This window comes from Haliaeetus albicilla, chromosome 5 (genome assembly GCF_947461875.1).
Source record: "Haliaeetus albicilla chromosome 5, bHalAlb1.1, whole genome shotgun sequence".
NCBI classification, from domain to species: Eukaryota; Metazoa; Chordata; class Aves; order Accipitriformes; family Accipitridae; genus Haliaeetus; species Haliaeetus albicilla.
The window spans coordinates 11,548,683-11,564,129 of NC_091487.1; the positions used below are offsets into that span (position 1 = coordinate 11,548,683).

General features: G+C 38.4%; 1 protein-coding gene across 3 annotated transcripts in view; it reads right to left on the reverse strand.

Annotated features, from left to right (window-relative positions):
* Positions 1-2,525: 2,525 nt before the first annotated feature.
* Positions 2,526-15,447, reverse strand: part of TDRD9 (tudor domain containing 9) — an 87,149-nt gene continuing 74,227 nt past the window's right edge. For 2 of the 3 annotated variants that reach the window (XM_069783329.1, XM_069783328.1), the window contains exons 28-36: positions 14,509-14,769; positions 13,898-14,047; positions 12,750-12,820; positions 12,254-12,363; positions 11,997-12,093; positions 11,200-11,338; positions 9,979-10,088; positions 6,990-7,062; positions 2,526-3,473 (exon numbers count right to left, since the gene is read on the reverse strand). In XM_069783329.1, coding sequence (XP_069639430.1) covers positions 3,378-3,473; positions 6,990-7,062; positions 9,979-10,088; positions 11,200-11,338; positions 11,997-12,093; positions 12,254-12,363; positions 12,750-12,820; positions 13,898-14,047; positions 14,509-14,769 — 1,107 coding nt within the window. In that variant the 3' untranslated portion in view covers positions 2,526-3,377. The remainder of the gene's footprint in view (positions 3,474-6,989; positions 7,063-9,978; positions 10,089-11,199; positions 11,339-11,996; positions 12,094-12,253; positions 12,364-12,749; positions 12,821-13,897; positions 14,048-14,508; positions 14,770-15,447) is intronic. The other variant, XM_069783330.1, reaches the window with a different exon arrangement.

Genomic DNA, 15,447 nt, shown 5'->3' on the forward strand with positions numbered 1-15,447 from the left:
ATTACTATTATTATTTACTGATCTGAAGACTGAATGAATAGGCTGGCAGACAGAAGTCTTCTGTGAACCTCATTTATTTGTTCTAATCTAGATGTAACCAGTGTACGTAGTAATCTAGGAAAAACGCAAGATTTCAGTGTAAACCAAAAGAGTATCTGTGCTATTTACCAAATCTATTATCAGCTCAAATTATTCATAATTAATTGAAATTCTTTTCAGATACTAGTTTACAGAAGAAATGAGAAGTCATTGATCGCATTAGCAACTAGAGGGTTTTTTTAGAATGTATTTGTCTATAAACACATCCAGCTACAGAGGTGCATACACCTTATGTTGTAGTTGGAATCTTTCTGGCCAGGCATATCTGTATTTGCAGGTACACCTGCACCCTGAAGTCGTTCACCTCCTACAGAGGACCTGAGGGCAGAACACCAGCTGTGCATCCACCTCCTTTTAACTGCAGAATCCTATATAAGCAGAGTTATGAGGCAGTAGAAGAGAGTAAGACAAGAAACACAGACTACATATCCTGAGCAACTCTCTTGAGTTGTTGTTGTTTAACCCCAGCCCATAACTAAGCACCATGCAACACTATACCAGCTACTAGGAAGAAAATTAACTCTATCCCAGCCAAAACCAGGACTTTAGTGTAGATTTAGTTAAATGACATCTCATTCTATTAGTGATCATCCACGCTATGTAATTCTACTATTGCTGGTTCCAGAATGTTTCAGTCACAGATAGAATTATTAGTCTGATCTGTTACACCATCTTTAAAAGGATACGTAAAGAATATTCACCCTTACATCTGCCAAAAGGAAACACTTGGGAAAGGATAAAAACAGGCATTCTTTCAGTATATTTTCTCAGGTTCTGGATTTCAATAGGGTAGGGAGTTTGAGTTCCTCAATTTTAACAGCTATTGAAGGATCTGCCTTCCCTGGAGTTCCGAGTCTTTTTTGGATTTGTTTATGTATTTGGTTTCTAGCACAGCCTGTGGCAGTAAATTCAAAAGTTAATTACATGCAATGGAAAAAAAATTCCTTTTGATTTAACACTGCTACCTGATTTCATTGTAGCTGGGGGGGAAATTATGAATAATAGTGAATGCGCATTTTCAGACTTGAAAGGCTCCTATCAATACAATTTGTCACTATCATTACTATTGGAGGCATTCAAGAAGATTAATCTGACCTTTTATAGATTCAAATATTTCTACCTTGGACTCAGTGATGGAAGAAATACATAAATGTGGATGATCACTCATAAACTGTGGTAAGTGAAATCTCATTCTGCTAGATGTTGGGTGAACACCTGGAGATAAAAGGGATCTTGACAAGCAGTCATGACCTTCTTTTCTTATGGAAGTAAGTACTGGAAGGCACAAGGTTGACTGGGAGCAGGTCTGTAGCCATCCAAAGACACTACTTTTTACAGTACTTCTTTCTCCAATGCTACATATTATCAACCTTGAAGGGAAAAATCCTGAAGCTGTTTACCTTAAACTTGTTTAAGTGACTTTGATTTAGGTTTCAGCAGCATTGCAAACAATAAAATACAACTGCTGCTTTTAAAATTTTAGTACTACATTTTCATCTGGCAATAAATAACATCTGCCAGCAAGACTAACCTGTAAGATGTTCTGTTTCCTTCAAGGATAATCTGTCATGTATCACATCTGCAGGCATATTACGTACCCAGGACAAAATCAGGAGCTTTTAAGAGTTAATACACAGTTCTCATTTCTCAGTTGACCAATGGCAGGTTATGCGTTATTGGACTGTGGGGGAGTTAGCATTATCTACTCCTCTCATCATAAGGAGAAGAGTAGAAACCTTTCAGTTTTATTATGACATGAGCCATCACAGAGTACTTCTTCTTTACTGAAAGCATGACAACATGCCATAGACCTTCACAGGGGAACAAGCAGCACATCAGTAGCCCCTCACCAGATGGCAGCACAGGCACAGCAACACACCAGGACACTATCCATAGGATTAAAAATAAAACCACCAACAAACCCACAATATGGAAAATATATTCTGTTCCTCTCAACTATCAATTTCAGCGTTGCTTACGAGGAATCACAGTAAGTTACATTATTTATATCATGCCTTTTGGTATTACCAAGCTACCTTTTTCTACAGAAATTCCCATCATTAATAGGCAAAGCAAAGATTTGGCATTCTGCCTGTTTCATTTGCCCCCAGAGGTGTTCAACTGCAATGCTTAATTTGCATACAACACTCAGCTGATAAATAGTGTTGTCTAAGCCACTTGAGATGCAATTTTTCTATTAAACCTATCTCACTGTATAAAGTATGATGTTTTATAATTCACAAGGATAAGTAAAAAGGGTCTAAGGAAATAATGCTTACAATAAGCCACTGAAATTGCCTCTTATCGGTTGCCCCTCTGTTTAAGTACAGCTTATAATAATTTCTTAGTTTAAGCATCCCCTTATTTTCCCCAAATCTGCCACTTTTTTAATGGTGACCATTAATTCTGTCTGTTCTTCAGAGGATGACTGGATATTACATGATCTTCAAATCACTGAGTGAAGAGTGAAAAGATTAATACTTTTCCACATACTGTTTTTGTATTCATGTATTTCATGAATGCAATCACATACCATTAATAACTAAATTTAGCTTTTATTAAGCATGACCGCACAAGAGAAAAGACAAATACATTTTATTTCACTTCTGCATTTTATTCTGAAACCACTGACCTCATTTTTAGGACTAATTTTAGGACCAATTAGGGCAAAAATAAGAGGAAAGGATGAAACAAAGGTGCCATGAATCAGTAATTCAAAAGCATTCTTCTGCCATACAGGAAAAGAAATTATATATGTATGAAAAATTAATGAAAAATTTCATCCAGTATATGAAATTATAGTTTGGATCAGAACATAATCTACATCAGTTTTCTTTGACTTCTAGTTTTTGGTTAAGAAAAGCCCCAAACACCTTTGTTGTATGGCTTTTTGAAAGACTAATGACAAAGAAAATGCAACTTGCAGTTAAAGACAAATCATGCCCCATGGCTTACGAGCTTTAGACAGAAAATGAACAACTAAACCTAGATTTACTTTGTCTTTCATGTACCTTGTGATAAACCTGCTCAGAAGTATTATTAAAATGAAAATTGCATCCTGCTTTATGTCAGTTTGTTTTATAAACTCGTCTGCTCTAGGTCCCCAAACCTTAACTTTTAAGAAAAAACATTAACATATCCCAAACTGTATTTCAGTACACTTATACTAATCTTAAGGAACAGTCTTCCAAAACAAGCACTCAAGAGTTACATAGAAGACAGAAATAATTTTTAGACTAGTTGCAATAACTTGACTTCTGAAAAACTTCTAGAAATACTTAAACATTCAACACAACAAGCTTATGTAGCTGATAAAGACCATTTTGACTTTCATGCTGATTTTCAGACTGGTCAATGATATGCTGAGAATCCACCTAATCAAAAGAAGCAAGATGAAAGTCAGAAAGCTTTCTTAATAATGTTTTCCTATATAACATAGTTAAGGAAAACAGTCTTGCAGAGTTTTAACAGTTTCAAATAATACAGGAATTTCAGTTCCATTCCACACATTTCAACATAAGAGCCAGTACTATAAAATGCTGTATCTCATGGTTTGCCTGAGTCAGAATACTATTCCGCAATCAATTCCAAAGCATTACAGGTAGTATTTTATGTGATTATATAAGAAAGATGTGCTGAGATTCTTCAGACTTCATTTCAGATACAGTGGGGGAAATCCTGATCCAAGGCCTATACATTAACTTGTTATGAAAGCTAAACACCAATATAACTGAATAGGAAATTATCTTCATACCAAGGATAACTGAATTTGAAATAATGAAAACAGAAACACTTTGGCTTAAGGCAGTGTATCACGACATATTCTACCCCCTCAGTGAATGCCTACTAGAAGTATGTGCCCTTGGTGCTCGCTCACTGTTGCCAATCTTTTCAAGAAGGGAGACCTGAACTCCTCATTTTTATGCCTCATGGTGGGAGAGGCACAGGGAGGGTGTGTGTAGAAATCTTACTCCTACACTCAGTAATTCCTCACCCCCTTTTAATTAAGAAAACGCACTTGTTCGTCAGGAAATCTAGTGGCCTGCAGAGGCCCTTACAGAAAGAAACGTTAACATTTCTAACAGAGTAGGAAACCAGGCTTTTCAGCTTTATGAATCATAGAATCATTTAGGTTGGAAAAGACCTTTAAGATTATCGAGTCCAACTGTCAACATGCCCACTAAACCATGTCCTGAAGTGCCTTGTCTAAACGCTTTCTGAATACCTCCAGGGATGGCAACTCAACCACTTCCCTGGGCAGCCTATTCCGATGCCCGACAACCCTATCAGTAAAGAAATTTTTCCTAATATCAAATCTAAACCTCCCCGGCACAAAATCAGGCCATTTCCTCTCATCCTATCACTTGTTACTTGATAGAAGAGACCAAACACCCACCTCACTACAATCTCTTCTCAGGCAGTTGTAGAGAGTAATAAGGTCTCCCCTCAGCCTCCTTTTCTCCAAGCTGAACAACCCCAGTTCCCTCAGCCGCTCCTCATAAGACTTGTGCTCCAGGCCCTTCACCAGCTTTGTTGCCCTTCTCTGGACACGCTCCAGCACCTCAGTGTCTTTCCTGTAGTGAGGGGCCCAAAACTGAACACAGTATGTGAGGTGCAGCCTCACCAGTTCCAAGTACAGGGGAACAATCACTTCCCTGCTCCTGCTGGGCACACTATTTCTGATACAGGCCAGGATGCTGTTGGCCTTCTTGGCCACCTGGGCACACTGCTGGCTCATACTCAGCCGGCTGTCAACCAGCACCCCCAGGTCTTTCTCTGCCGGGCAGCTTTCCAGCCACTCTTCCCCAAGCCTGTAGTGCTGCATGGGGTTGTTGGGACCCAAGTGCAAGACACAGCACTTGGCCTTGTGGAACCTCATACGACTGGCCTCGGCCCATTGATCCAGCCTGTCCAGATCCCTCTGTAGAGCCTTCCTACTCTTGAGCAGATCAACACTCCTGCCCAACTTGGTGTCATCCGCAAACTTACTGAGGGTGCACTCAATCCCCTCATCCAGATCATTGATAAAGATATTAAAGAGAACTGGTCCCAATACTGAGCCCAGGGGAACGCCACCTGTGACACACCATCAACTGGATTTAACTCCATTCACCACAACCCTCTGGGCTCAGCCATCCAGCCAGTTTTTTACCCAGCTAAGAGTACACTTGTCTAAGCCATGAGACGCCACCTTCTCAAGGAGTATGCCATGAGAGACAGTGTCAAAGGCCTTGCTAAAGTCAAGGCAGACAACATTCACAGCCTTTCCCTCATCCGCTAGGTGGGTCACCTGGTCATAGAAGGAGATCAGGTTGGTCAAGCAGGACCTGCCTTTCATGAACCCATGCTGCCTGGGCCTGATCCCCTGGTTGTCCAGCACATGCCGTGTGAGCACACTCAAGATGAACTGCTCCATAATCTTTCCCGCTACCAAGGTCAGGCTGATAGGCTTGTAGCTCCCCAGATCCTCCATCCGACCCTTCTTGTAAACGGGCGTCACACTGGCAAGCCTCCAGTCATCTGGGACCTCCCCTGTTGACCAGGACTGCTGACAAATGATGGAGAGTGGCTTGGCAAGGTCCTCTGCCAGCTCCCTCAGTACTCTTGGATGAATCCCATCTGGTCCCACAGACTTGTGAGTGTCCAGGTGGCGTAGCAGGTCACTAACTATTTCCTCCTTGATTATGGGGAGTATATTCTGCTCTCCATCCCTGTCTTCCAGCTCAGAGGGCTGAATACCCTGAGGATAACTGGTCTCACTATTAAAGACTGAGGCAACGAAGGCATTGAGTACCTCAGCCATTTCTCATCTTTGGTGGCAATGTTCCCCTCTGCATCCAACAAAGGATAGATATTCTCCTTGGCTCTCTTTTTATTGTTAACATATTTGTAAAAACATTTTTTGTTGTCTTTTATGACAGTGGCCAGATTGAGTTCTAGCTGAGCTTTTGCCTTTCTAATTTCCTCTCTGTATGACCTAACAAGATCCCTGTACTCTTCCTGAGTTGCCTGCCCTTTCTTCCAAAGATGGCACCCCCCCCCCCCCCGAGTCCCAGCAAAACCTCCTTGTTCAGCCAGGCCAGGCCGGTCATCTTCCCTGGCGCTGTGTCTTGCAGCGCATGGGAATAGCCTGCTCCTGAGCCTTTAAGACTTCCCAAGGGACTCTCTCAACCAGTGTCCTGAACAGGCCAAAGTTTGCCCTCTGGAAGTCCATAATAGTGGGTTTGCTGACCCCCTTCCTTACCTCACCAAGAATCGAAAATTCTATCATTTCATGGTCACTAAGCCTGAGATGGCCTCCAACCACCACATCTCCCACCAGTCCTTCTCTGTTTGTTTTGAGAAAACTGCCCTCCTATCTGATCCCACCACATTCATACTAAAGCAAGCCATGTGTCTGCCTGCATAAAAAGGAAAAGCCACCTGAAAGCACAGCAACCCAAAACAAAACTAAAATGCACTGCATTCAGATAAACCCTAAACAAGGAAAATATATCAGTCTCTTTCTTTTAGGCCACAGCTTCTTAATAGAAAGACAAATACAAAATTTAAATTCCAACAAATGTAAAGTTGCCTTTACAATCTCTCTCAACTTAAAAATCATGAAGTGTTCACAAAGTATATATTGGTATACACAAAATTAAAGACCAAAACACCCAACAAACCAAATAAACTCTACAAAAATAGGATAGCAACAGAGAATGATGTATATACAACAGTTCCTATCCCTTAAAACTCAACTCTATGGTGCTTTCAGTGTTTTTAAATTCAATACTCAAAAAGACATCCTTCCAAAGGAAGTTCTCCCTTTGACCACTCTTAACTAACCATACTGGGGTACTCTAACTACTCTTGTTAAGGAAGTGGGGGAATTATCTGTATACCCTTACCTGATTCCACGCATATGGCTTCTCATACCATGTAGGAACAATTATATCTCGAGGTTTTGATTTGCAGATTAAACTGAAATTACATAAAAATAGCCTTAAGAAATACACTTATATTTGATTAATTATAAAGACAAAGGAATTTTTATATTAGATACAACTCAGCATTTATGAGGTGTCTGTGGTGAAGGGAATCTTAAATTTCCTTCTTAATCTAGTCTGATTTCTTCACTTCTCGGTACTTTGCCCCTCTAGTGTAAGAAGTCAAAATACAAATTTTCACAGGGATGTTAAGTATATCACAATGTATTTTCTTTTAAAGAAAGTAATTATTTTTTTTTAATTTACAAAGTACTAGAATTTGCAACTGTCATTTATTCTGCAAGTTTTATGCATGCTTATTCACTAGAATCTATAATACAGCTATTTTTAGGGTATTTTGTTTTGCATGACAACTCAATTACTATAGATTGTCTGTCTGCTCCAGTTATTTCCTCAAGCTGTGCAAAGTACAACAGTAGTAGACTTTAATTAATTCTGTCTAGATGTGTTTTTCAAACACTGATTTTAGTCTTAAGTAGTGGTGACATGTTGTAAATACAATTAGCTTTCAAAAAATGGAAAAAAGCTATGAAAGACTGTTCAGGCTAGATTTTTGCATATTTACTTATTAAAAAAAGGTCAGGCTTTTTCCAAGACATAAACCAAAGTACAATCAGAAAAAAAATATTAAAATCAAAGAAAGATTTTGCACAAAAAGGAAAAGACAACATTATGACAACAACCAGATTGTCTCTTCCTTCAAAATGGTAGGGAAAAAAAAAAATTAGAAAAGTTAGCTGTAGGATCATTGGAACAGAATCAGTAAAAGCACTAAGACTGCAAGAGAGAAAACGCTATGACAGAAAGGTATAAAATCCTAAAGAAAAAAAAGCCCAGAAGGCTGATGAGTACGAAAGTCAGGCAGTCAGCACTGACTGAACTGGGGAACACGTCAACCTGAGGACCTGCGCAGGCTGCTCCTTCCCCTCCAAACAGGCTGGAGATGTCTGAAAAATCAACCCCAAAAAGGTGCTGAAACAGTAGCAAGTATTCACGTCTAAAGAAATAGCAGCAACATTTTTGTGCCTTGAATTTAGCATGTAAGTGTTGATGTCCAAGCATGAGCTCCTGTTTTTGTCACAGTCACTTCCAGAGAGGTTTTGTAGTTTTACTTCTTTCTGCCTATCCACTTTCCTTGACTTCTCCTTACACTTGTTACCACACGAGTCACGCAAGCAAACTTCACTCAGCTTTGAAGTCTACATGTGATACTACATGGCGGTGTCCAAAGGCAATGCAGACACCAACTGGACTGAGGTATGTGGACATGAACAGGAAATTAAATATTGCATCAGGAGTATGCTCAACAGGTGGTATTTCACCCAGAGTTTTGCAGATGTGAAACACGAACAGCTTGCCATCAGCCCGCGCTGGTGCTCCTCCAGTTGAAAGTGCAAGCAGCATGCATCTCTGAGGTACAGCCTTTGTGAGGCTGTACCACCACGTTCTGGAGGCACACACAACCCACTGCAACAGCTGGCTGGAAGCTGCTGTATCTCAGAGAGAAGAGCAGCTGACCCACTGGTGGCACACACAGTGTAGCACCCAAACCAAAAATAATCACCTTTCTCCCTTGTCATATCCAACATGTCTGCTGGTCAGCTAACATATAATAGGTATCTCCACATCTTCCAGCAATTGTTTATGCTCTTTTAATTTCATTTCCAGTGCCTCAAAAGGTGAGGCTGACTCTCCCTGCACTTGTTAATTTATTACAAAATGCACCACACTGAATTATCTTTCAAGTTTTGGAAATAAGAAGTATGGGTACTTGCTTTCAAGTGAAGTCAATGTAATAGATTTTTCACAGATGGGAAAAAAAATAAATCAATTGAGCAGGTATATTAAAAAAACAGAAGCACCTGAAAACTCAGCATAAACAGCTGCTCTGATAATCATTTTGATAACCTAGAGTAAGGGCAGCTAAGCTTAAAAGCTTCTGATCTTTATCAGCATGAGGAACTGCCTCACTGGCATACATTACTTTAGAAAAGATCTATTCACTAAAAAGGTCACATTTCCTAGAGATAAGGCCAATACTAGAGAGCATAACAGAACTCTGAATTCATGGCTGAGCCAGAGCTCTTTTTTAAATCTGTTCAGTACAAAGCCAGGTAAGGATGAGAAAAGTCTACTGATGACACAGACAGCAATAAAATACACACTACATTTACAAACAAGGAAAGATTTTTCACAGCATGCTCAGCAGCGGCAGACATTAGAAGGAGCTGTTACAGGGATACTTCATTGAACTAGCTCCTCCAAACACTTCCCACACACTGCAAGCTGAAGAAATTCTCAAGACTGGCTGCACTGACTCACAATAGTCTTTTCAGAGCCACTGCTTCAGTTACGAGCAGCAGGGAGGCCTGCTGGAGAAAAAACAAAAAAACCCCAAAAAACCAAACAAATAAAAAAAAGGAAGTGACCTTGCTTCAATTCATAAATTAAGCTGGGACTTCCAGCAGTTAACTTGGCCAACACCCATCCTACACAGGTCTGTTGAGGGAGGAAATGCAACACACAGAATTAAAATTTAACGTACAGGGTGAAAGAATTCTAAATCCTTCTGCGCTCTTATGCCACGGGACTATTAGCTTTGTCCTGGGTGCGCAAAGCAAAAGATACATCAGAACTGGTATCCTGTAGAACACGTTTTACAGCCTAGGTTCTATGACTCTTAAGCGATCAGGCTTCCCTGAAGAACCAGTGCTTCCACAAGTCTGAAGTTGTTGAGTATACTGCTTTATAAACAAACAAAGTAAATGAAATGCATCATTAAACAAGAACATACATTATTTCCCCAAAGCCTAATCTGAGCTACGCTTCAAGCAATCATTTTGTTTTTGCTGAGACTGTGAAACAGATCTTATTTCTACAGAATTATTACCACAGAAGTTTCTGACGAATGTTTTCCTGCAGCTGTGTCATTCTCTCTTGTCCAGAACACACTGCACATTCACAGAGCAGCTTATTAATGGCTGTCCTTAGGATGTTTATCTGTAAAAATACGAGTGACGAAATATAAAGCACTCTAAACTAGCACTATTTCTGTATTATATTATACTGACACGAAGGTGGTCATTGCACCCATACCACTGAACTTCAACTGGAATATTATTAACATAAGCAAAAACATCTGAAGCTTCAGAAACACTTCTTTCTCCAGATGCATCTCTGCTGGTCACAGATGTTAATGTTCAGCCACTTGATATCACAATCTTCAAGGTTACTCGGCTATACCATAAAACATACAGGCTACCACTTCCCTGGATTTTTTTCCAACACAGAATTCCTTCTGTACAAGTTTTAAGGATTTTCTTTATCTGTCCATAATTTTCACATGTACAACAGCTTGGTGTTACCCATTCTGGCTAAGGCACCAAAAATACAGACATCACACACCAAGTCAGTTCTTTCAGAAAACAATAGCTCACAGATATGTGTACCAGCATATCTACTATGCCCTTAAAAAGCCTCTAGAAACACTGGTCATCACCTAACATACCTGCTCGGTACATAGAACTAATCAGGGCATGTGAGGTCCTTCACTATCTAAAGCACATGTCAAATCTAAAGCACAGGTCAAATATAGCTTACTGTCCTGCATAACGGAGTATATGTACATCCCTCTGACAGATCTCTAGAGTCTACAAGTTGCAAAAAGGCTGTAAAGAGGAATACAGGGGGTTTTGTTGTTTGGTTGGTTGATCTGCTCTGAGGGAAGTAGCTTGATACAGATGACTTATCAGAACTATAAAAATCAAACTGAAGATTGCAAAGGAGTCATGCCAAGCTGACCAGTAAAACCCACAATAATCCTAAGAACATAACTAACAAGTATTGACATCTGATTAGTGTAAAACCGATGCTTTTGTTTTGAAAAGTATATGATGTATTGTTCTACAATATTTTACTTTGTTCAAAGTGTATGGGGGGGGTTACTTCTTTTCTGACAAGAATCCAAGGTTATGGACAGGTAGTACACTAAAAAAAACCCAAACCCACAACTTAAAACAAGTTTTCCTATTAACTCTAAGAGTTAACAAGCTCTGATGCACTGAATTCTATTTAGTTCCTACCATAGCAAAAATTCTTATGCATGTTTTACCTCTGATATGTCTTCCACTCCAAAACGCACATCAAATGTCAGCTCTATGTCATTTTCTGGAAGCAGTGGAGCACCACAAGTCTGACTCCAACCCAAACCACACAGAACACCAGTAAAATACCTTCCACTTTTATCAACCCTATATGAAAAAGAAAGAAAACAGTCTCTCCTAGACATAATGAAACTAAACTCCTATGAAGAGAGACTTAAATGAATTTGTCTAAGCCATGCCAAGCAAGATACAGGTGTTTTAAAGAAGCCAAAACAGTTGAGAGGCATTCACACCTAGTCATACTGGTTTTTTTAAATATAGCGATGAAACAAGTTCTGGTTATGAAAACATATACTTACAAAACTTAAGAAAATCATACATATGCAGAATGAAACTTTAATTAAGGAAAGCTAGCTTCACTATGTTGAAATGACAGTCTACAGATAACAAAACGCAACAGTAATGCAACTGCCAGAATTCAGCTTTTACAGAAATCACTCAAGTTCCTCTCCTCACATAGATTTAAAACTTGCCCAGTTTTACAATTCATCTTCCTAGGCTTCCAGCACGATTGTGAGGAAACATATTGCCTTATCGTGAGGGTGTAGCCTGCAGCACTGATTCCTAAGTACATGAAACAAGTTATCTTACCTACATATTATACTGAAACTGATAAAAGAAACAAGAATTACAGGAACGGGAAGAAAATATACTAAATGCTGAAAGCAGGGGGGGAAAAAAAAAAATCTGTCACCAATTTGTGAGGGTCCTAAAAAAAATACCACTTTTAAAAACACATGAATACCTGAGTTCTATAGCAGGAGCAAACAGCATACTGAGGAGTGCAAGCAGGCCAGGAATAGGAGGCATCAAAGATGTTTCCTTTAAAATCACAGTAGATCCTGGTCACCAAAAAAAAAAAAAAAGAAAAAAAAAGAAAAAAAGAAAGAATCAATTTAAGGAGTATCCAATGAAAATGAAACAAAGAGATGTAACATAGAACTATTCATAATAAAAACAAAAGTCTAGAGAAACTGTCCAAATATTTTTATTAGGCATTACCATATGCATTTGCTGATAAAGAAGCAGCAACCAACAACTGCTGAAAGGGATCTTCTGGAGTATCATGGACAACAACAGAGTTTACGCTTTCCTTTTGTATGAAAGCACTTCTGGGGAGGAAGTAAGAAATATTTTCAACAATAGAAGAACAAAAACCATCCAAACATGTAAAAAACTGAATTATTTTAAATTCACAATGCAACTCTATGGATAGCAGTTACTGACTGAAGATTGCCTGAATACCATTTAGCAGATGTAGATGATTGTTAATAAATAATCTCTCTGTAAGACATTAAAACACCTTTAATAAAACTGTTCTTACAATTTTACATAGCGATAATGTGCATATTAATGCAATTCACGTCTGATTACTTCAATCTTTTCTATGAATAAAAATTCCGTAAAAATCTAAGAGTAACTAGGATGGGGTTTGCCTATTTATCAAAAATAACAGCCGAGAATGTGCTCATACTTCACAGTAGAAGTCTTCGCCTACCTGAACCGGGATACTCTAGTCATACCGTAGCATTTCACCTCATAAGGACTGAATGGGCCAAAAACTGTTACCTTCAAAAAAGAAAGAACAAATGATATTCTAGTTAGCCAGCACTTGGATCTCTCTAAATCAAAACCCTTTATAAGTGAAAACCAAAACACATTTCAGCATATATTGAGCAACACTGAATTGATAAATTGATAAACAGCATGTTCATTTCGCCCATCTAAAGCAAGTGTTGCTTGTTGAGGCACCTAAATAAAAATAATGTATTGTCACAGGTGCTGGGGATTCACAACTTTCCCCTGGCTTAAAACACACAAGTTCAGATTTCATAGAGCACCTCACAAAATCGGGTCATTTTTGTTTACACAAGCAGGTCTTTGATCTTGAAAATATCTCACTTTATGAAAGTGAGTAGTTAAACAGGATTACTCCTGTGGATAAACTGAGCTTGATTAGGTGCCTGAAAGCCTGAAATTTTGTCAGGTCTGAAATAGGAAAAGAATTATAACGTAGACAAGGTTTAACTTGTAATCAGAATGGAGAACAGGACACGTGTTTTCATGTTTTATATTCCAGCTTAATAGTGACTATATATCTCAAAATATGTAAGTAAGAATAAATTCTGGATTTGGAATTGGAAGAAACACCCACTGTTTCATTGTTATCAGTTACTGAAGTGTTCATTGCATCACCTATCCTAGCTGCTTATCTACCACTAGCTGAGGAAGAACGAAACACTCTGTATAGTAAACCATATTTAAGTTTTCTGAAAAATTGATAAGGTTTTAATCTTGCTTTTTGCTGGAGCTTATATGATGAAGACTACCATGTGTGGAAACACTATGTTCAGTTTTTCAATTTTATCTTCATTCTGCAATGGTTTGAAGTGCTGCCTTAGAATGTGTTAGAAGAATTGGTTCACTTAGCTCTTAGGCTATATTTCAAAACTTTGTTAAAAGCTGCAATAGTCTAGTCTGCAATGGTGGTCACATTATGGCTTTCCACCAACAGAAAGTAAAATGTACTATGAAAGGCATCAAACATGGCTTGGTTATTAAAGATACTTTCAGTCTTTATCTCCATTCTAACAATGTGAGAAGCAGGGTCATGTAATGACATACCAAAACCACCACTCAAGTTACCTTATGGGTTGGTGCATCAACTTTATTGTCAGAAAAACAGTTTAACAATCTTTCAATGAGATGCTTTTCTTCCTCTCTTGAAGATACAGGCATTTTCTGTTCTTTCTTTACTTGGTCCAAAAATAATCCCTTGAGCAAATCATGGCTTTGCTACATAATAATAGAAGAGTGTTAAAACCATGAAACAGCTATGTTTTTCAAAAATTTTACAAAAAAGGTCCTACACAAAAAACATGCATACTTGCATACGAATACAAAAACCAATGTTCTTATCACCTTTCAGATTACATAAAACAAAAATGGAAGACAGTTACAACTATGAAAGAGTTACATTTTTTCAAAGTTTCAAAAAACAGTGGAGCAGTTCAACTGATGCAATTATCTCCTAGGAAACATCTCTTCCAAAAGGTGTCTCAAAGCAGCAATACTTTTGGCTAACAGCTCAACATGAATTATGCACACACATAAAAATATATTGTCCCATTCAAGTATTAATCTTGCCGAATCCATGGCATTAGTCAAGAGTTCAGCTCAACTTCTCAGGACTTCAGATAGCCTGAGCTGACATAAATTAGTATAAGAAAAGTAGAAGCAGCTTACTCAATACATACTTGTGATTCGTACGATTCTTCTGCTAGTTCAGCATAACATTCTTCAATAAGCACATCTCGAATATTCACAAGCTTTTTGCACCTTGAGTAACGGAAAACATCCACATGCAGAACACTGTGCACAAGTGAATACACCTTTACTAGAAGAGTATAGCCATTTACTAGAGAGGCAAATCTCTGGCTAGCACTGTAACTCCACCATTCCCCACATACAAGAGATTTTGCAGATGGACGCATCTTGCACATCTTGAATTCTAAAGCCTAAAGCAAAAAACATTGAAAACAATACTTGTCTGAGTAGAGAATCAGCACAAAAATCTTTCATTTTCTCAAACTGCTTGAATTAATAACTATAAATGACTTTGTAACTATTGCAGTGGCTTATGTTAATTCCTAGGACTGCTCTAAAGCTACTGGCATAATTCCTATTCTGTCATTGCCAACACAGCTACACATTACATCTCATATCACTTCAATATTGTACATAGCTGCTAATGAATCAGAGCAAACAGAGCATAAATAAAAAATAATTTGGTATTAATTCACCATCCACATTAAAATCTTAGGAGTGTAGAGATGTCTTCTCTGGAAAAAAAACTTTACAATCCACAGTTCTTTTCAACTAAGGTAACAGAAAACTTGGCAAGACCACTGCAGCTATTTTGTCCCTGGCAGGCAAGAGTAATTAAGTTCTCATTTAACCCCTTTCCACAATCACCATCTGTAATTATGTCTCTGAATGAATTTACAACAGATACACTATTTTTTTCCTAGCCGGTCATTAAAAGATAGGCCTGAAGTGGAAATACATTTCCCTTCAATACAACTGAAGAAAACACAAAAAAGGATGGCTCTTGCCGAAATTAATTCTACTTGTTTTTTGTTTTGTGGTTTTTTTTTTTTTTTAAATCAATTATAGAAGAAAACCAAACAAAATTA